Source organism: Lithobates pipiens, unplaced genomic scaffold (genome assembly GCF_037356315.1).
Source record: "Lithobates pipiens isolate NorthernLeopardFrog02 unplaced genomic scaffold, aLitPip1_a1.2 Scaffold_22, whole genome shotgun sequence".
In the NCBI taxonomy this organism is placed as follows: Eukaryota; Metazoa; Chordata; class Amphibia; order Anura; family Ranidae; genus Lithobates; species Lithobates pipiens.
This window is the reverse complement of record NW_027507784.1, coordinates 151,636,754-151,659,056: the sequence shown is the minus strand read 5'-3', so window position 1 is coordinate 151,659,056 and position 22,303 is coordinate 151,636,754. Positions and strand designations below refer to the sequence as shown.

General features: G+C 40.8%; 1 protein-coding gene across 3 annotated transcripts in view; it reads left to right on the top strand.

Annotated features, from left to right (window-relative positions):
- PIKFYVE (phosphoinositide kinase, FYVE-type zinc finger containing) overlaps window positions 1-22,303 on the top strand; it is a 390,505-nt gene that overhangs the window by 272,952 nt on the left and 95,250 nt on the right. For all 3 annotated transcript variants that reach the window (XM_077448459.1, XM_077448458.1, XM_077448457.1), the window contains one exon: window positions 7,406-7,465. In XM_077448459.1, coding sequence (XP_077304585.1) covers window positions 7,406-7,465 — 60 coding nt within the window. The remainder of the gene's footprint in view (window positions 1-7,405; window positions 7,466-22,303) is intronic.

Genomic DNA, 22,303 nt, shown 5'->3' with positions numbered 1-22,303 from the left:
ATGTATACATGCTAATGAAAAGGACTTGACGTTTTATTCTCATAAACATTGCATATACACAAGGATTGATCTGTTCCTAACAGACAGATGGCTCTTCCCAAAGGTCCTACTAATTAAAATTGATACCATCATGTGGTGGGACCATGCATCGGTCCTACTAACGCTGCGAGAGACATACCCCAATAATAACGGCTTTGTCTAGCGCGCAAATTTCCAGGTACTTCAAAATCCACCAAAAAAAACTTTGCAGAGCCACCTGTCTGAATACTTTTAGATCAAACCCCCCCTCTGAGGACAACCCGTTCACATTATGGAATGCCCATAAGGCATACATTAGAGGAATGTTTATACAATTGGGTGCGAGGCTTAGGAAACAGAGGCAGCAGAAACTTGACTCCCTTCTTACAGAAATTAACCTCCTTGAAATCCAACATAAAAACTCCACTTCTCTAGTAGGAACTAAACTTGACTCCATAAGACATGATCTTAGAATAGAATTACTCCGATCCTTTGAACAGAAAGAAAGAAGACTGAAAATGTCCTTCTCGGCCAACAACAAAGCAGGGAAAACACCAAGCGTGGAGATTACAGGGCCAACGATTAAAGACTAAAATATCCCGCCTCATTGACCCTATATCCAACCAAAAAATAATGGACCCTCAAAGCATCACAGATAAGTTTTGTGAATATTATGGAGCACTGTATAACTTAAACCAAGACAGTATTATCAGACAACCCTCCCACTTCGGACATAGCCTACCCCAAATTTCCGTATCACAGATTTAAAAGCTAAACGCCCCCTTCTCCTTAACAGAAATCATAAAGGTCATAGACACCCTCCCCAAGATCAAATCACCAGGACCAGATGGGCTCACAGGGGAATACTATAAAAATTTTGAACTATTACTAGGACTGTATCTACTCAGAGTATTCAAAAAAGCTGCTGCCTCTGCATCCTTCCCCTCTGAAATGCTGGAAGCATTAATAGTCACTTTGCCTAAGCCAGGTAAGACACCAGACACCCCCCCCCCCCCAAAACTTCAGGCCAATATCTCTATTATATAACGACCTAAAAAATATAAGCCAAACTCATCGCAATAAGATTAATGGATATTTTACCCACTATAATTGACCCGGACCAATCCGGATTCACCAAAGGGAGTCAAACATCTGATGCCACTAGAAGAATGATCAACATAATCCATATTGCCAGACAACGTCAAACGCCCCCTCTGCTTCTTGCATTGGACGCGGAGAAGGTGTTTGACAGAGTTCATTGGGCATACCTCACAAAAACTTTGGAAAAATTTGGATTCAAAGGCCACCTGCTATCAGCAATTCTAGCCCTCTACACCTCCCCATCTGCACGAGTGTGTTCACATCGGGCATGATGTCCAAACCTTTCTCAATATCAAATGGCACACGCCAAGGTTGCCCACTACCCCCCCCTCATATTTAATTTAATGGAACCCCTAGCTGCCGGCATCGGACAAACCCCCCGATATACATGGATTTATGATTAAAGACCGCAGGCACGTCATACGCTTATTTGCAGTTAATGTAATACTAATGCTAACACAACCAGTGTCTTCCCTGAGTAAGGTAACCAATCTATTACAAAAATATGGAATGTTATCATATTATAAGATAAATTAATCCAAATCTTGTATCCTAGATTTGGGTGCGACCCCATACGACAAACTAGAAATTTTCCATTCGTGTGGAACAACCATAACATCACATATTTAGGAATTAAACTCACGGCACAACCTGAACGTCTATTTCAGGCAAATTACCTACCGCTAGAATCCACACTTAAACAAGAACTTCAAAGCTTACGCAAACACACTCTGTCTGGGCGGGTAGACTAGCAGCCTTCAAAATGCAAATTTTACCCAAACTCCCATACATACAGTATACCGCACCGTACCAATACTAGCCACTAGAAATTCTTTCAAAAATTAGACTATACTTTCCAGATATATTTGGGAAGGCAAGAAAGCCAGAAGTGCATTCTCTAAACTTAAAAAAAAAAAAAAAAAAAAAAAAAAACAGCAGGAGGTGTAGGTCTACCAGACCTAGTGGACTATCACCTAGCAAACATTTTAGTGCAACTCAGAGAATGGTTCTCTAAACATCCTACGACAATATGGGGTAACATAGAGCAGAATCTAATACCAGGAGGGAACCTGTACGATTTCATGCTAGCCCATACCCAACTCAAAATCCAAAAAGACCTTATTACCAATGATATCATCCCTAAACGCATGGAAGACAATGGTACATTCCAGATCTAAGTCATCCCCCTCTATTTCTGTTCCTACACCCCTATCCACCTTGACACTGATTATCCCTGACTTAAATTTAGAGTTGGAAGAAAAGAGGAATAACTTGGTTAAAAGATTTATACACTAACAACATGACAAAATCGTTCCATGAATTACAAAAGGAATATAACCTACCCACTTCTGAACAATTCAAATATACCCGAGTTACATCCTATCTCAAAAACAAACAAACTCTTAATTACCATCTATTTTGGCGGATCCAAATGTACCTCACCGCTACACAATACCATAGAGGAGGGATTTCACTGTTCTACCAATTTCTCAATGACAAATCCATATTTACCAAAACAAACTCCATGTTAGCCTGGGAAAGACTTAAAACAATCCTCCTCAGATGAACAACGGCTCAAAGCAATACAATACTCCCACACCTCTACCAAATGCACCAATCTCTGGGAACTCTCCCACAAGATCCTACAGAGATGGTACTTGACACCATACAGAATAGCCAAATTTGTAACCTTCACATCTCCACTATACTGGAGGAACTGTGCGCAACCAGGCACTCTCTTCCATACATTGTGGAAGTGTGAGAAATTGACTAAGGTTTGGTCCGAGATATTCAGTACTTTCCACTAAGTAACAGGACTCAAGATCCAACAATCACCCTCACTAGCTCTCCTAAACATAGGGATTGATGAGATACCACCGACTTATTCCTAGCAGTTAAGTTGGTGATTCTTAAGCCTCATACACACGATAGGACTTTGTACAAACTTTCCCTTGGATTTTTGTACAAAGGGCGTCGGCCCTGAACTTGTATTGCATACACACAGCAGGACTTTTTCAGCCAACTTTCACCAAATCATGTGGTTTTTCTGCTCTTTACCGCCACCTTTGGTCAACTTCTGTATTGTTGGCTGATCTTTTGCATTGGTTCTGAGCATGCCTGTTTGTACTTTGTACAAAAGTCCTATGGTTTTCTGTACACACGATCAGACTTTGCTCCATCGGACTTTTGTTGCCAGAAAGTTTGTCCGTTCGCACAGCCAACAAAAGTCAGATGAAAACCAAAAAAGTTTGTCCGATGGAGCGTACACACAGTCGGATGTTGCTCCAAAACAGCTAATTTGCATGTTTGTTGTCAAAAATTCTGATCGTGTGTATGGGCCTTTAGACTCTGGAGATCCCGAGAAATCCCCAACACGATAGATGCCATACGCACACTATCCACACATTTCACATACGAAAATATGCTAGCACATATAGAAGGGAAACAAAGTGTTCCTAACACACTAGCTACCATGGATAAACTGGTACAATTCCCAGAAAACTAACTAGTGGCTCATATCTACAATGCATTTAGATTCCTATCCTTTTCTTCCAATGGTAGTTATGTTGATCCAAGTTAATGTTTTTTTTTTTTTTTTTTTTTTTGTTTTTTTTTTAATCTGGAGCATTCAGCTCCTGGTGAATATTGGCTAATATAATTGTTTTGTTGAACCTTGATATATTATTATAGTAGAGCAACAATATGGACAGACACATGCTCACCCTCTGGTCACAGTAAGCTCCCAATGGGGTGACCAGAAAAAAGAACTGGTTCCCCGAACGATACCGATAAGTTATTTGAATCTATGCTGATATTACATAGTTGTAAATCTCTGTTGGCTATAACCATATATGTCAATTCCAAATGTTAAAGTATATGACAAACGATGTTCACCTATGTACATTGAAAAAATGTTAAATAAAAACTATTTGGGGGGGAAAATTTTTTTCAAGGGGCTCTATGGCATGCACAAAAAGGAGAGAGGATAGAGGACATCCCAGCCTCATTCCTCGTACTTTAGAAAATCTATCTAACTTCTAGCCTACATATTTTATATAGGTCTGGGACTTTGAGTAAAGGGGAAATATTCACCTCCACCTAAAGCCCCATTAAATATAGTGCAAATATGATACGAAAGCGTGTCAAATGCTTTACGCACATCAAGAGACAGAAAATATGTGGGTATCCGGTGACGATGTGCTATATGTACCTTTTTTCTCTGAGTAAAGCTGCAAAAGGCAGGATTGCACCTAACTTTTTTTTTTTTTTTTTTTCCTTTTTTTTTTTTTTTTTTTTAATGGGCCCCAGCCTGGTTTGACATGCACCAGATACTAGCTACTATCAGAGTGCCGCTTTGGTATCGCTATTACTGCTGTAAGAGTCTCAGGACAAAAGGACTGCTGATCAAGTAAAGAATTTAAGGAATTACTATAGCTAAAAGCAGTGTTAAAAAGTCTTCAAACTTTTTACAGTACAACGCTGTCAGGCCATGTGGGCCGCTGTGTTTGTGGCTTCAGAGTTTTTATGGCACCTAAAACTTCCTCTTCAGAGAGAAGTCTGTCTAGCGAATCAAGGGGGTTTATTTACTAAAGGCAAATCCACTCTTCACTACAAGTGCACTGCAAGCGCACTGCTCTAGTGTGAAAGCATTCAGACTGGGGTGGCATGGGAGGCGTTTTTCAGGCTCTTTACAGGTGCTATTTTTAGCCCTTTAGTGCCTGAAAAATGCCTCAGTGTGAAAGTGGCCTTAATGTAAGAGTGTCTTGCTGCTTTTATATATCTTAATAAAAGTGGATTTTACACAATGAAATGCCTTGTTGTATGAGGTTACCATGTGTTTGGAAGTCTCTGATCGAGCATGAGAAACACAAGAAAATACATAATAAAGGTACTGACAACAGAGGAGTATCAGTAATTGTGTATTTAAAGGTTTTCCAGGTTCCAGTTAGTGCAGAGTTTTATTTCAGGACAGTGGAGATATAGATTTGGATAATTTATTCATGATTCTTTTATGATTTGCATAAATTGACTCAAACCTGCTACATGTTTAAAGCCGTTGTAAAGTCTAAATGTTTTCACATTTAATTATCTGCCCCACTAGCTATCCTACCCTCTTCTGTCCCTAAAAACTTACCTGGTTCCATGTCACTACTCCCCCCCTCACTTCCTGCTTTCACAGGTGAAACTGAGGGTAGCAGATCTATAGGCTCCTGCTGCTGTCAGTCAAACTCCTGTGAGAATGGAGCAGGGTCATGACTTACCGGCGTAAAGTGTCTATAGAGGCACACAGCCTGGCTCAGGAACATGCATTCATGGGTGCTTCCTTACAAAACAACCAATGAAGGAGTTAACTGGACTACACCTCTAGTAATAAGATCCAAGGGGTCAAGTAATGCCTGCTTCCTATATATAAACGGTCGCTCCACTCATCCGTAATGGGATAAGACGCGTGTTCCTCTAGATTACTGGCAACATATATCAAAGGTCGGACTGAAGGTCTGCAAAGAATTCATCAGCAAGGAACAGCCGGTTTTACAAAAATACAAACTTTATTGAGCTTATCGACTTAATACAAAAATATATACCTCCACCATATAATCAAAACAATGGTAACTACCACAGACGTTCATACATCCACATACATGATATGTGCAAGAAGTATATAGCAGAGACCAGCTGTGGAAGTATACTAAAAAATCAGACCCAGCTGAAATGGTAGCTCAAAATAAGGATCAATGTGATGGTCCACTGATCAAAGAGTATTCAGAAATCGATGAGTTTGCATTTGTGGATAGGACCTGCAGTGTGGGAAGAGTCCAGCACTGCAAGGTGGCTGTTCGGCAGCATCCGGGATCAGTGTGGAGTGCAAGCGGCCAGCAGTGATGTCATGCTCCCCCTCTGTCTGTAAGTAGGAGTCGTTCATAATGTGGATGTTTGTAACGTGGACACTGCCTGTATTTATTTTGACTATGGAGCACCTGTTACGCACCATTCAAGCTAGTCCAGATCCTCACATCCTCCAGACACAGGATTAATTTGCTTCATCTTCCAATCTGTAGTCGCAATACCAGCTTTAATTATAGAACTAAACAAATTTAGTTCTGTAGCAGATAAGATCAACTACAACAAATCTGCAAAAATCTTCCAGCCCTAACCCTAAATGAGATTCAGTGCCCCATCTCATTAAGTACGGCAGTCGTGGTCAACCTACAGAAACTTTTTGACTTGAATTTTACACCCCCTGCTACAAGCAATTCAATAGCACCTCAGTATGTGGCATAACAATGTGTTCATGTGGTTCAGCTTAAACTATATAATTATATCAGTGTTGAAATCCAATCCCTAGTTCTCAACTTCATTTGGGCAGGATAAAAAAAAAAAATCAATCCTTAAAATGCCCAAGATTATGCGATATAGTCCTTCCTGATCCAGTCCATTACCATACAGCCATTCTGGACATGAAGTGGTTATTGTGGAGGCCTCACTGATCAGTAGGGTGACTTGGTGGCAAACTGTTTCAGGTAAAGCAAGGATTTGTCAGTATGGCTTCTGCTGCTTGTATCTCTAGATCGAATTGTTTTGATATGTAGTTTTCACAGAAAGTAGTCTCTGCTTGCAGTGCGCTTACTTCAACATTTCTATATTAGAATGTTTTTGCCCTTTATGTATGTTAGGCCCCTGCACCCCTCTAAAGACTTGTATGTACATTAAAATGATATTTTAAACTGAATTATAATGCATTTGTTTTACGTTTATTAAGACCTCATGCGCACAGGGTGTTTTTTCCTTTTCTCCTCTGAACGCCAGGCAGGAGAAAAGCTGGCTAAAAACATGCCTAAAGCTGGGTATTGCACACATGTTCGGGCAAGTGTTTGAATGTTAATTGATTCCATTGGCCCGGATATTTATTCAGGCCTTTGGAATACATTAATGCTCAAACCTGCCTAGCATTTAGACATGTTTAAGCACTTCAAGAGGTTTTTTTTTTTTCTGCTCTCCTGATTGTTTTTTGTGTTTTTTGTTTTTTTAGCCTGTAAATGTTCCTCTTCTCATATGCCTGTAAATGCTCCCCTTCTTATATCCCTGTAAATGCCTACGTGTAAATGGACATATAAGCTAACATAGAGGTACTTTTACAGTCTGGGAAACCAAACGCCTGTAAATATGTCTTTTATTTTTTATTTTTTTTAAAGCGCAGTATGTGAGGCCTAATAAGTTTTTAGTTTTTCTTCTAATTGTCATGCATAGTTTGTATTGGGTATAACCTTATCCTTTGCATTTATAGATGAATCTGATGGTGGAGATAAACAGAAGAAACAATCTGGAAACCCTCATGTTGAGCTGCGTAAGTATGAACTCAGATTGCTTTCCTGAGATGAGTATATTGTACGATCGTAATTGGGTAGTGATGTAAAACAATTGCAGATTAGAGCTTAAATTGGAATAAAAGTCTTATATTTTAATGATTTTTTTTATTTTATTTTTTGCTGTCTCTACCTCTGTTAAGGAGATTCACCCTTCTTGTCCTGTTTTCCATTATCATTGAAAGTAAAAGTAAGTCTTCCCCAAAACCCTCTTTTCAATGAAGGCATGCCCGCACTCCTAAGAATGGGAAGGCATCTATTAGTTTGGCTCTCTCTCTGGGTCTCGGGTGTCCCAGACCTATGGGTTCAATCAGTGGTTTCAAAGGAGTACATAATAAAGCTCTACCCTCCTTACTGTCTTCTCTAAAATGAAACAAAAACTGCTCTAGGATAGTCAGATTTGCAGAGTACACTGAAGCATCTCTTGTCCCAGGCAGTATTTGTGCCAGTACCCTTGTAAGACAGGTTCAGCGGATTCTATTCAAACCTGTTTATGGTACCAAAGTCCAACGAGGGTATTCATTCTCTTCTGGACTTAGAATCCATCAGCAAATACCTGCAAATTCACAAATTTTGCATGGAATCGGCAAGGTCGATAACTGCCTCTATAATACCAAGGAATTACATGCCATCCAAAATGTATGTATCCAAAAAACATGTTCCCATTTATCCACTTCATCTGTGTTTTTCTGCTTTTCACAGTGGCGGACAATCATTTCTAGTTTGTCACACTGCCCTTTGGCCCATCCTCTTCTCCCAGGGTATTCAGAAAGTCCTTATTTCTATGATCTTGTATGCAGATATTTTTGAGTACAGCTCTCTGCTTTGAAGTTTTGATTACACATAATTTGATTTTTGATTTTTTTTTTTTTTTTTTTAACAAACATCTAATGTTTGTAGCTAGGACCAAAGATCCTCTAGCCCTAGCTTCAGATGCTTTGGTCTCAGTTCAGGCTAATGTATGCCTTCTTCAAGTTAGAATTCTGACTCATCTGCTCAAAAAGAGGAAGAGTGTGAAAACTGCAACAAAGTATCCCAGAAGAAACTGATATGCAGATATGCTCAGACATCTAGCTGATAATCCTTAACCTCTTCATACTAGGCAATCTATCTCAAGGCCCACTATCCCATCCTGCTTCACAATCTGTCTTTTGCTGTTGAAACCAAGGTCTTAAAACAGAGGAGTATCTTTTATTCCTACCTTGCTAAAAGTAAGAAAAGCCACTTCTACTATCATACCTGGATATCCTTGTTGTGTAAACCTCGCTATTGGGATTTTAAAGGCAATTCTGACAAATTTTGAATATTATAAAAAAAAAAAAAAAAAAAAACTTTAATCATTTAAAGGAAATTGGATAGGGAGTGTAAATATTAAAAACAGTAAACCATATATACCGGTACATAATTCCAGAATATTTCTTCACAATATACATGGTAATATTCATGGCATGGAGACATCAGAATATATTGAAGTGGTATTCCCCAACTACTTGCTGCCATCAATTGTGTAGTATAGATGGTTTCCAGTAGGTGTGGGTGTCCAGCGCATTTCAAAATATAGACATAAGTAATTTCTTCTTCAGTGATTAATACCACTTCTGAAATATAGAGTAATTGAATTTTAACATCAATGCTGCTTAAATTTGTTCTTAATGCTATACAAGGACTGCTGGATTACCGTATTTATCGGCATTATAACACACACTTTTTTTTTCCCCTTAAAATCAGGGGAAAATCGTGGGTGCGTGTTATACGCCGATCCTCCGCGATTTTTTGGCTCTGGGTGGCCAAAAGTGGCCGAGTCCGGCCTTGGGCGGCCAAAAGCGGCCGAAGGCGGCCAAAAGGCATCTCGGCGGCGCCATTTTTAAAAATAAAAGCTGACCTCACTGAGGGGACAATGACTGACAGGCTGCAATGACGGCCAGGCTGCACATTACACTGACAAGGCTTCCTTAAATTTCCCTCCTAAACTTGGGGTGTGTGTTATATGCCGGCACGTGTTATACCCGGATAAATACGGTATATCCAAAATGTGTGGCAGCAAAGAGATTTTGGGCTAGAAAATGAGGCAAGAGGCAAACAAAAAAAGAAAATGATTATATTGGATGATCAAAACACATCCACATTTTGGTCTATAGAATCAAGTCAGACAATGAATGTGCCGGTCAGGCCCCCATGAGTCTGGTCGCGGGTCCCGCAGACTCGATCGCCGCGGGCATACCCGCGATCGTCTCAAGGGACGGCTGATGGGAGAAATGCCGTTTGTAAACAGCATTTCTCCATTCTGCCTAGCAACTAGTGACGCTGATCTCTGCTCCATGTGATTGGAGCAGAGATCAGTTTAAACTAAATGAAAGCCCAACCCCCCACAGTTAGTAACACACCCCTAGGAACATTTAAACCCTACACTGCCACCCACTGGTTAACCCCTTCACTGCCAGGGTCATTTACACAGGAATCGCTGCATTTATATAGCAGTGATTGCTGTATAACTGACAATGGTCCCAAAAATGTGTCAAAAATGTCCGATGTGTCTGCAAAAATGTCGCAGTCACAATAAAAATCGCTGATCGCCGCCATTACTAGTAAAAAAATAGATAAAAAAATATTAATAAAAATGCCATAAAACTATCCCTATTTTGTAAACGCTATAACTTTTGCACAAACCAATCAATAAACGCTTATTGCGATTTTTTTTTTTTTTTTTTTTTTTTTTTTTTTTTACCAAAAATATGTAGACGAATACGCATCGGCCTAAACTGAGGGAAAAAAACATTTTTTTATATTTTTGGGGGATATTTATTATAACAAAAGTAAAAAATAATGCGTTTTTTTTTTCAAAATTGTCGCTCTATTTTTGTTTATAGCGCAAAAAATAAAAACCGTTGGGGTGATCAAATACCACCAAAAGAAAGCTCTATTTGTGAGGAAAAAAGGACGTCAATTTTGTTTGGGAGCCACGTCGCACGACCACGCAATTATCAGTTAAAGCGACGCAGTGCCGAATCACAAAAAGTGGTCTGGTCTTTGACCAGCAAAATGGTCCGGTCTGTAAGTGGTTAAGTCACTATATATATGAACTTTTGTTTGTATCGATTACTTTTCAAGCGCTACACCGAACCTTCTGAATATTTTTTATTGCATCCAACAATTTTGTGTTAGCGGCTACTATCTATACTTTCAGCTCTATAGCGCAACAATTTTTTTTTCTTAAAGTTCAGTATCGATTCTCCCGACACGGAATGCAAGTGCAATTATGTTTCTTCTTGTCCTTGTCAACCCTTAGCATACATCCTCCATCATATGATACAAAAATGCATACTCGCCAAAAATCAATGACCTCTTTAAAAAGTCAGCAAGTGCGTATTCTGGTAAATAACCCAGTATCGGGTCTCATACATCCGCCATAGGTTGTTCTGTTCAATTAATCTCCGTTATATCTTCATTGAGTGCCGCAAATAAATGACAAAATGTAAAAACTAGTATATAGAGTGTAGTATTTATTGCAATCTAGGCTCCATCAAAAGATAAAAATGGACACTAATTTAAAAATGCCTCAAATAGTGACACTAGTATGTACAGCATAAATAATGGGGAACCATTATGCTGCTCTGATTTCTAAGAGACAGCAGGCATTCCAAAAGCCGGAAGCCTGAACCGAATGTGCTGTCACTATGGGACCGGAAATTGATGGCAAGGGCCGCTTCAGCGCATTTCAACAATCGGGCGTCTTCGTTGTGATATATTTTGGATGTATGCAAATTTACCTTGTGAAGTGAGCCTGGGTGTCAGAAGATTTCACTGAGCTTGTGAAGCACCCGCACTTTACCATTTTTTTTTCCTTACCAGACCATGGTCTTCAAGTGGCTGTAAACCTTTACAAATACCCAGTGAAGTGACTGCCCTCAGGATTAAACAAATCCTCTTTCATAAGTGGTACCTGTCTAACTGCAGCAGTCTCTCTTCTCTACAGCCTTTCGTAGTCCAAAATTCTTATACAGCTTGTCTGAGCGTTCAGAAAAAAAAAAGGGGCAGTGTGTTGATACTACACTCTGTAGAGTTCCGTGAGGAGAGCTCTGTGAACTCATTGGAGGGAAGAAATGCATCCTCCTCCACACAGCTCACAGGTACAGAACTGAGACTGTCAATCAGCTGGAGGTCCCTCCCCTGTTACAATATTTCTCTTGGTGTCGGGAAAACTTTTCAGAAGTGATTCATGCTGATGGCAGAGGAATGAAGCAGCGAACAGAAATTACGCGGTGCTCTTAATTGAAACAAGTACACACTATAGAAGTATATGCTTGCTCCTATTTAATATCTGAAGTTTACATACACTTTAAAGTGGAAGTAAGCCCATCGATTTAAGCCGTTTCAAAAAAGGGCATGCCGGAAATGCTAACTGCACATTGGCTGTGCTCTCAACCAAACTGTCAAACCACCCAATGGCTGGTGTCATAACGGATCACATGTGCAGCACTGTGGCAGCTGAAGATTAAACAGAGGCAAAGATGGCAGCTTCCATGGATGAAAACTATAGGGGAGTTTACTTCCACTTTAAGAACAAGGACGGACAGGTGTCAGCCGTTTCCATTCTCTTTGAATTGGCTTAATTCTCTCTTGTAAATACTTTTCTTCAAGGTGCATCTCGCATCAGCACCCTGTGCTGCCTTGAGATCCAAACTTGGTTCTCTTTGCCCTGCGGAAAATATCCTTTGAACTCATCAGGCATATTCCCTTACAAGAGCCCTCCTGCAAAGTAGCATTTTTGGCTGCTATGACATCTGTTGGATATGTCTGAGTTGGCGACACTGTTCCTCATACTTCACACAGACAAGGTTGTCCTACGCCCAAGATCATCCTTTCTTCTTAATGTGGTATCAGTCTTGCCTCTCATTGAGAATTTAGTCCTACCACATTATGCCCTGCTGCAAAGTATCCAAATGAAAATTTGTATTGCCTGGATGTAGTCAAAGCCATTAGAGTCCACCTCAAATCAACACCTAGATCAAATGCAGATTACCTATTTGTCCAGTTCTAAGGACCTTGCAAGGAACACTCTGCTTTATAAATTCTGGACTTTGAATGGATGTAGCGAAGACTGCAGATAAACAGATACCGTTTCTGTAGGAGGATGTGTTTCATCTGCGTATCTATCATCTGAGGCCAGTAACTCCACTGGGTATTTGTAAGTGTTTACAGCCACTTTTAACTAAAACCGTTTCCAGAGAGCTTCCAAAATGCACTTTATCATTCTGCATCATATTAGTTTACAACATAATGCTTCTGAACACACACAGCAAATTGATTGTAGCAAATACTGTTTATGACAGCAGAAGAGAACAAGTCAAGCTTTCAGAATCAGAAAAGCAGCACTTAATTATATACATCTATAATTACTAAGTATTTTTTATTTTTTTTAAATGGTTACTCCTTTTTGGATGAAAAGCATATCTGGCACTCTGAAGATAATTGCTTACAAGCCTCCAGTATCACAAAACATGTTTGAGCATTAAATTTAATTTCCATTAAGTCTCGAACGGTTAACGTTATTTCAAAAATGCTTTTTGTTATAAAGTGAACATGTAAAGAGTAAAATATGAACTCTGTAGTTGCTGGCTTTTTTTTATAGTCTATATACTCTTTGTCACATACCACCCTTAGTTTCATTACCTGAATCCAGTACACCTTAATGGAAATAAATCTGGTTCAGTCAGTGCTTCACTAGATAGTCGAGCCACAAAAATAAAAACATTTCTAAAAGTCAGGGTTATTAAGTAGAAGAGTGTGTGTGTGTGTGTGTGTGTGTGCGCGTGCGGTTGGTAGGTTTTTTTTTTCTGCCAGAAAACTTTTTTCTGAGCGTACACTGCATAGTTATTTAGAAAAATGACACAAATCCATCTAGTTCAACCAATAGGAAAAATTAAGAGAACCTCAATTTTAACCGCTTCAGCCCCGGAACATTTTATCCCCTTCCTGACCAGAGCACTTTTTGCAATTCGGCACTGCGTCGCTTTAACTGACAATTGCGCGGTCATGCGAGGTGGCTCCCAAACAAAATTGACATTTTTTTCCCCACAAATAGGGCTTTCTTTTGGTGGTATTTGATCACTTCTGTGTTTATTTTTTATGCTATAAACAAAGCGACAATTTTGCAAAAAGTTATTATTTTTTACATTTTGCTATAATGAATATCCCCCAAAATATATATATACGTGTGTGTATGTATGTATGTATGTATATGTATATGTATATGTATGTGTGTGTGTGTGTGTGTGTGTGTGTGTGTGTGTATATGTATATATATATATATATGTGTGTGTTTTTTCCCCTCAGTTTAGGTCGATGCGTATTCTACATATTTTTGGTAAACAAAAAATCACAATAAGCATTTAAATGGTTTGAGCAAAAGTTATAGCATTTACAAAATAGGGGATAGTTTTATGATATTTTTATTCCATTTTTTTTTTTACTAGTAATGGCGGCGATCAGCGATTTTTATCGTGACTGCGACATTATGGCGGACACATCGGACATTTTTGGGACCATTGTCATTTATACAGCAATCGGTGCTATACAAATGCACTGATTCCTGTGTAAACGACACTGGCAGTGAAGGGGTTAACCACTAGGGGGCAGTGTAAGAGTTAAGTGTGTACTGGGGAGTGTTTCTAACTCTGGGGGAGTGGGGCGTGGCTACATGTGACATATCACTAGTATCTACTCACAATCACAGGGAGCAGAGATCAGTGACACTGTCACTAGGCAGAACAGGGAGATGCTTGTTTACATTAGCATCTCCCCATTCTCCCTCTCCGTGAGGCGATCGTGGGTATCCCCACGGTGATCGAGTCCCGGGGGACCGGCGACCCGACTCAGAGGTCCCGACTGGCGCACGCGATGGCATGGCAACAAATTTATAGGAACGTACAGGTACTCCCATTTGCCCAGCTATGCCATTCTGCCAACGTACATCGGCACGCGCCGGTCAGGAACTGGTGAATAGGGGTGTGCAGACTTTTGCATTAGGGTGTGTACCCGAAAGCTCAAACGTGTGTGTGTGTGTATACATACATACATACACAGTTGGATCCATATATATTTGGACACAGGCACATTTTTTTTTCAGGTATTTAACAAAACATATTCAAGCTATAGTTGTTATATAATGGATATGGGCTGAAAGTGCACACTCTCAGGTTTAATTTGAGCATACGTACATCCAAATCAGAGGAAGGGTTTAGGAATTACAGCTCTTGGGGACCAAAAGTAATTAGACAATTGACTCAAAAGCTGTTTCATGGTCAGGTGTGGGCTAGTTGGAATCTATTGGTGTGAACCTACATAATGCATTCAAAGGCGCTGTGAAATGGGCCATTGTAAGGTTTCAAAAACTTAACAAATCCAATAGAGATGGCAGCAACATTAGGAGTAGCCAAATGAACAGTTTGGTACATTCCAAGGAAAGAACACACTGGTGAGCTCAGCGACCTAAAAAGGCCTGGATGTCCACGGAGGTCAACCGTGGTGGATGATTGCAGGATCATCTCTATGGTAAAGAAAAATCAATTCACAACAACCAGACAAGTGGAGGGCACTCTCCAAGAGGTGGGCGTATCATTGTTAGTCTACCATCAAGGGAAGACTTCACGAGAGCAAATACAGAGGGTTCATCACAAAGTGAAAACCACTCATAAGCCTAAAGAATAGAAAAGCCAGCTTAGGCTTTGCCAAAAAAAAATAAAAAAATTCTGGAAAAGCATTCTTTGGATAGCTAAAACAAAGATTAATCTGTACCAGAATGATGGAACAAAAAAGTGTGGAGAAGGCTTGGAACCGCGCATGATCCAAAGTACACAACGTCATCTGTAAAACATGGTGGAAGCAGTGTGATGGCATGGGCATGCATGGATTCCAGTGGCAATGAGTCATTGGTGTTTTTATTGATGATGTGATACAAGACAGAAGCAGCTGGATGATGAATTCCTCAGTGTTTAGAGATATACTGCCAGCCCAGATTCAGCCACATGCAGCAAAGTTGATTGGCTGGTGCTTCACAGTACAGATGGACAATGATACAAAACACACTGCAAAAGGAGCCCAGGAGCTTTTGTTGGAAAAGTGGAGTATTCTGCAACGGCCGAGTCAATCACCTCTGATCTCAACTCAATTGAGCATGCATTTCACTTGCTGAAGGCAAAACTAAAGGCCCACAAAACAAAGAACTGAAGACAGCTGCAGTTGGAGCCTGGCAAAGCATCAGAAAGGAGAAAACCCAGTCTTTGGTAATATCCATGGGTTCCAGACTTCAGGCAGTCATTGCCAGTAAAGGAATCTCAACATATTAAAAATGAACATTTTATTTATGATTCTATTAGTTTGTCCAATTACATTTGAGCCCCTGAACTGTGTAAAAATTGTTGCATTTTCTAAAACGTGTGTGTATGTATGTATGTATATATATATGTGTGTATGTATATGTGTGTGTGTGTGTGTGTGTGTGTGTGTGTGTATATATATATATATATATATATATATATATATATATATATATATGTGTATGTATGTGTGTAATATATAAATATATATATATATACACATGATAGAGAGAGCTATATCTGTGTATAATCTTTAACTCTGTAAACAAACCTTTTAAAATTATATAAAAACATAGATGGTGTTGAGGCAGAGCAGTGGACAGTGTCAGCTTTTTATTTTATTTTTTATTTTTTAGATTAATTGCATCTTATTATTTTTTACAATATTTTTTATTTTTTGGGCCCTTGTCAAATTATCAGGGGTCTAAATAGACCCCTGATGTCTCACTTTTGAGTACAGAGAAAGGGACTGAGGACAGATTCTCCAGTCCCTTTCTCCACAGAGGTGGGAAAGGAGGGAAACCAGCAGCACTACAGGAGGAGGCCCAACACACCATATGCTCCTTATACAGAACCCCATACCCACAGTTCAGAAGACTGTAAAGCATGGTCAAATTTTCTCCAGCATGATATTCCCTAGATTAACAGTTTCTGGTGTTGCTACCTATAAATGTTAATGTTCAGTTACATTTTATTAATTTAGGAATGCATCTTCATTGGTCAAAACTAGTTTCATAGGGAGCTCTCACTATGAAGAAGCCTTTCCAGTTGTAGACACCGGCTTCTTTAAATCCATATGACTGGTTTATATATGCAACTACATTCAGGTGATTGGACACTGGCAAAAAAGAAAGGCTGCAGGGACATCCCCCCTATAGAACTCCTACCACTCCCAACTAGCCTAAGTTTTTTTTTTTTTTCTAGTGTCCTTAATAGATGAAACTCTTCTCTACTGAGAGAAACCTACGTTCTATAGATTTGGTCTCTCTCCATGAATCTATTCTCAGATTGTTCTATCAATCGGCTGCACTATAGCCATCTCAGCTATTTATGCAACTTCCAGATGGGTTGACTTCTTAGGAGAGCTTTGAAAGACTATGCCCGAACCATGTAGGGCTGGCCTGTAATGTTGCTTTTATGGTGGGAGCTCTCTGTGGCACATAGTGAAATGTGGCGTTAGCCACAGGATGCATTACAGGTTGAGCCAAGGTCCTTCCTTTTGTATGCCCGTTATGGAAGGCAAAACCAGGGAAGAGTTAAACTGCCATTATTCCTGCTGCTGAGTGGTGAGTACAGGGGTATAGGGAATGTCTGGGGGCACAGTAAAGAATCCATAGTGGCTGGGGTTAAAATTTGGGAAGTGTTGCCATTTTGACTTATGCGTGCCTAGTTTGGCGCCATTGCGCATGTGTTCACCCCCTTGAGTAGTGCATTAGCGCACCCGCGTGAACAGGTGACACAGTGCCTGTGCACCTTGTTTCTTCCTTTTTGGAGGCAGGATTCCAGACACTAAACATCTTGGTTCCTTCTCTGAGGACATGTTAGCGGTTTACTTTTACAGGTGTGGCAGATCATAAGTGCATAGATGAGATCAGCTAGGCTCACTAGTGCTGGCTCAGACTTTAGCTCCCTGAATCTGTTCAGGGCCCTAGTGCCCTCTTCTCTAATGGTTGCCTTCATTGTGACTCACTGTTTTCTGCTGCAAGTTTATGGGCAAAGTGTCCGGCCATTCTGAGGTCCTAGACAGCTCAGTGTCACAGCTATGTCAGCTGAGGAGCACCTCTTGGTTTTGAAGGCATTGGATCAGAAGGATACACCTGCTATAGACACTACTCCTAATTTGGCATTCTCTGCTTGACTAAAAGTACTTGATATGGGATCTCTAAAATTCCATATACCAGCTAAGACATTCTTGGTCAACATGCTGGTTGACCCTGTCTTTTATGGAGACCAGTTCCACCTGGAAATTTTTTTTTTTTTAGCCAAAACTTTTCACCCAACAATATCCCATTGAGGGGAAATTCCTTGGGGAATGGGAGATTCCTGTTTAAGAGAGTCATTTATAACCCTTACAGCTCCTGTGGAGGTTTATCCTGTGGCTAGAAGCTGCTCCTAATGCTATCTTTGCCTTGAGGTACCTTGCTTTGCAACCAGCAGTTGTGCTTATGGCAGTCTGTCTGACCATTGCTGTCTGGCCAAAACGTATGATCCAGAATCCAAACACCATTCTTAATGGATACTTTTTGTTCATGATCAGCTAGACCTTTTGCATACAGCCTTCCACTAATGCTTGAATGTACTGGTGGGTACACCTAGCCATTTTTACCGGACGATTTTCATCTATGCACATTTGCGGGATCCTCTGGCCTAAATGCTGGTTAGTAGAACTCCCCTGTAAAATGTGCTTTAAATAGTTATCCAAGAAGAGCAAGCAGGCATCTGCCCTCAAAGGGTATGTGTCAAGGAGATATTGAGTGTAAGAGTGGTCTTCTTCTCTCCTAGGAAAGAGGTAAACGTCATCAAGTAAAAAAAAAAAAAAGAAGCTAAAGATGCATTTACATGGAAAATAAATGAAGCAAAATTTGCAATTAACCACTTAAGGACCGCCGTATTGCCATTATACGTCAACACAATGGCACAGGCAGGCACAATCACGTAGATCTACGTGCCTGCCTTCCAGCGGGTGGGGGGTCCGATCGGACCCCCTCCCGCTGGTTACGGCGGTCAGTTTCCCTCCGGGAGCGATCCGTGATGAGGGGATGGCCGTTGGTTTCTGGCCACCCCCTCTCGATCGCTCCTGGCCAATGACGAACTTCCTCCCACTGTGTATTGTTTACACAGGAAGGAGGAAGTGATGTCATTCTCCTCGGGGCGGTCTTTTTGACCGGACTACCAGGAGAAGACTAAAAGTAAGTGCACCAAAACACTACACTGACACATAGGTACACAAACCCCCACCCCCCTCCCCCCCCCCCCCCCCAGTCACAGTGTCACTGATTGCATTGATCATTTCTTTACTGATCAATGCATTCAGTGTCAGTTGTAAAAGTAAAAACTGTCAGGGCAGTTAGTGTTAGGTCCAGGGTAGCCCCCTATCACCCCCCAATAAAGATTTAACCCCCTGATTGCCCCTAGAGTTAACCCTTTCACCCCCTTTTACCACTGTCACTAAGCGATCATTTTTCTGATCGCTGCATTAGTGTCGCTACTGTCGCTAGGTAGCTAGTTATTTTTTTAGGTTCACCGCCAGGTTTTTATATCGCTAGGTACCCCGATATACTACCCAATAATGGTTTTAACATCCTGATTGCCCCTAGTTAACCCTTTCACCCCCTTTTGCCAGTGTCACTAAGCGATAATTTTTCTGATCGCTGCATCAGTGTCGCTACTGTCGCTAGGTAGCTAGTTATTTTTTTAGGTTCACCGCCAGGTTTTTATAGCGCTAGGTACCCCGATATACTACCCAATAATGGTTTTAACCCCCTGATTGCCCCTAGTTAACCCTTTCACCAGCGATCACAGTATAAGTGTCACTGGTGACGCTGGTTAGTTATTTAGGTTCCCCGTCAGATTTTTATATAGCGCCAGGGACCCCCATATACTACCTAATAAAAATTTGAACCCCCTGATTGCCCCTAGTTAACCCTTTCACCACTGATCACCGTATAAGTGTTACGGGTGACTCTGGTTAGTTTGCTTTTTATAGCATCAGGGCACCCACCATTTATTACCCAATAAAGGTTTAACCCCCTGATCACCCGGCGGGTGATATCAATTAGGTTTTAGGGTCAGGGTCTGCGTCGCCCCAGGCAGCGCTAGGTTAGTGCCAGTACCGCTAACACCCACGCGCAAAGCATACACCTCCCGTAGTGGTATAGAATCTGAACAGATCAATATCTGATCTGATCAGATCTATACTAGCGTCCCCAGCAGTTCAGGGTTCCAAAAAAACTAATTGTTAGCGGGATCAGCCCAGATACCTGCTAGCACCTGCGTTTTGCCCCTCTGCCCAGCCCACCCAAGTGCAGTATCGATTGATCACTGTCACTTACAAAACACTAAACACATAACTGCAGCGATCGTAGAGTCAGGCCTGATCCCTGCGATCGCTAACAGTTTTTTTGGTAGCATTTTATATTTAAATCCGGAAGGCAGTGCTTGGTTTTCGGGGTCCCGTACGTGGCTAGGCTCCAAAAAAGTCCCCCACATGTGATATCCCCGTACTCGGGAGAAGCAGCAGAATTTATTTTGGGGTGTAATTTGACTTCTGCCCATAGCATGTGTGAGCAATATATCATTTAGTGACAACTTTGTGCAAAAAAAAAAAAAGTTTGTAATATTCCCGCAACTTTTGGCAAAATATAAAATATTCCATGGACTCAACATGCCTCAGTAAATAGCTTGGGGTGTCTACTTTCCAAAATGGGGTCATTTTGGGGGGTTTTGTGCTATTTTGGCATTTTATGGCCTTCGAAACTGTGATAGGTAGTGAGGAGTTAAATCAAAAATTTGCACCCTTAGAAATCCTGAAGATGGTGATTGGTTTTCGGGGTGCTGTGCGCGACTAGACTCCCAAAAAGTCCCACACATGTGGTATCCCCATACTCGGGAGAAGTAGCGGAATATATTTTGGGGTGCCATTCCACATATAACCATGGCATGTGTGAGCAATATATCATTTAGTGACAACTTTTTGTAAATATATATTTTTTTTTGTCATTATTCAATCCCTTAGGACAAAAAAATATTCAATGGGCTCAACATACCCATCAGCAATTTCCTTGGGGTGTCTACTTTCCAAAATGGGGTCATTTGGGGGGGGGGGGGGGTTTGTACTGCCCTGCCATTTTAGCACCTCAAGAAATGAGATGGGCAGTCATAAATTAAAAGCTGTGTAAATTCCAGAAAATGTACTCTAGTTTGTAGACGCTATAACTTTTGCGCAAACCAAAAAATATATAGGCTTATTGACATTTTTTTTACTAAAGACATGTGGCTGAATAAATTTTGCCCTCAATGTATGACTAAAATTTAGTTTATTCGATTTTTCTTATAACAAAAAGAAAATATCTTTTTTTTTTCAAAATTTTCGCTCTTTTTCCATTTATATCGCAAAAAAAAAAAATCGCAGAGGCAATCAAATACCATCAAAAGAAAGCTCTATTTGTGGGAAGAAAAGGACGCAAATTTAGTTTGGGTGCAATATTGCATGACCGCGCGATTAAACGGTTAAAACTGCGCAGTGCGAAATTGGAAAAAGACCTCTGGTCCTTAAGGTGTTTATTGGTCCGGAGCTGAAGTGGTTAAGAAGTGAAAATTAAAGGTCAATAATAGTCCAAGAACAGCGCCCAGTGCAAATAAACAGTGACACAGAAAAAAAATACTGAAAGTCCTTATTTTAAAATTTCAATACCATGTTGATGGGGGAGGAAGGGTGTGGGAGGGGGACCAGGGAAGGTAAAATATATGCAGAATAAAATTCTTTTTTAAAGCAAAACTACACTGCATGCAAGTAGCACAAACTTTTAAAGCAAAAACTCATCCATCCGTCCGTGTCACCTTGTTTTATTTTGCTGAGAAATCACTTTAAAAAACACGCTTTTGGTCATGGCCATCTAAGGACAGATGATCCATGTAGCATTTACTTCCTGCAATCTGTTTTCGCTTAGATCAGGCATGTAGCAGGAGGATGTGTTGAGCTGAGAAATTCCTTCCTTCCCTCCTGAAGACTCTTGGGATGTATTGCATAATTTGCCTAGGCCTGGAAAGCAGGAAATAGCTGAAGTATTGTAAAAGTTGAAAACCAGTACAGTGGGTATAGAAAAGAATCCCCCCCCCCCATTAAAATTTTTGTTTTCGTTACTTACTGTAAATATAATATAATTTCCGATCTATCTTCTAATACGAGCAACACAAGTGTAGAGGCGGCTCCTGAAGAGCACGCGCTATGCATTTTTCTAAAGTTAGTTGCCTAAACTGCAGTTTGGTTTGGGGGCCATTGCCTAAATTGGGCCTCAGCATCAGTCTAACTAGACCATGAGATGTTCAGCCTGGCCACAGGGGGCACTGTCTCTTCTGGCAGGCATGGAACTATGGTCTGGTCAGGTGTTTAAGTTACTCTCTCTTGGAGCTCGCCCGGTGGGAGTGGCGCTCTCGCTGTGCTTTCTGGGAGAGGGTATTTAACATACGAACATCTCCTGGTTCGGGGTTCCGATTCAGATTGATGTACTGACTTCCTGGTCCTCCTAACCAGCCCCCAGGAAGGCTATGGCCTGGGGTGCGGATCCACCTGACTTTAATGTCTCGGGGCTGGCTAGCCCGAGGCAAGGAAACTAAAGGAGGATTCTGAGGTGGTTGGGTACCGTCTCCGGTTCGGGAGAGACCCAGTGTTCTTCAAGCATTCCAGGGGAGGACTCTTCAGAAGAACACCACGTATGGGTTGGT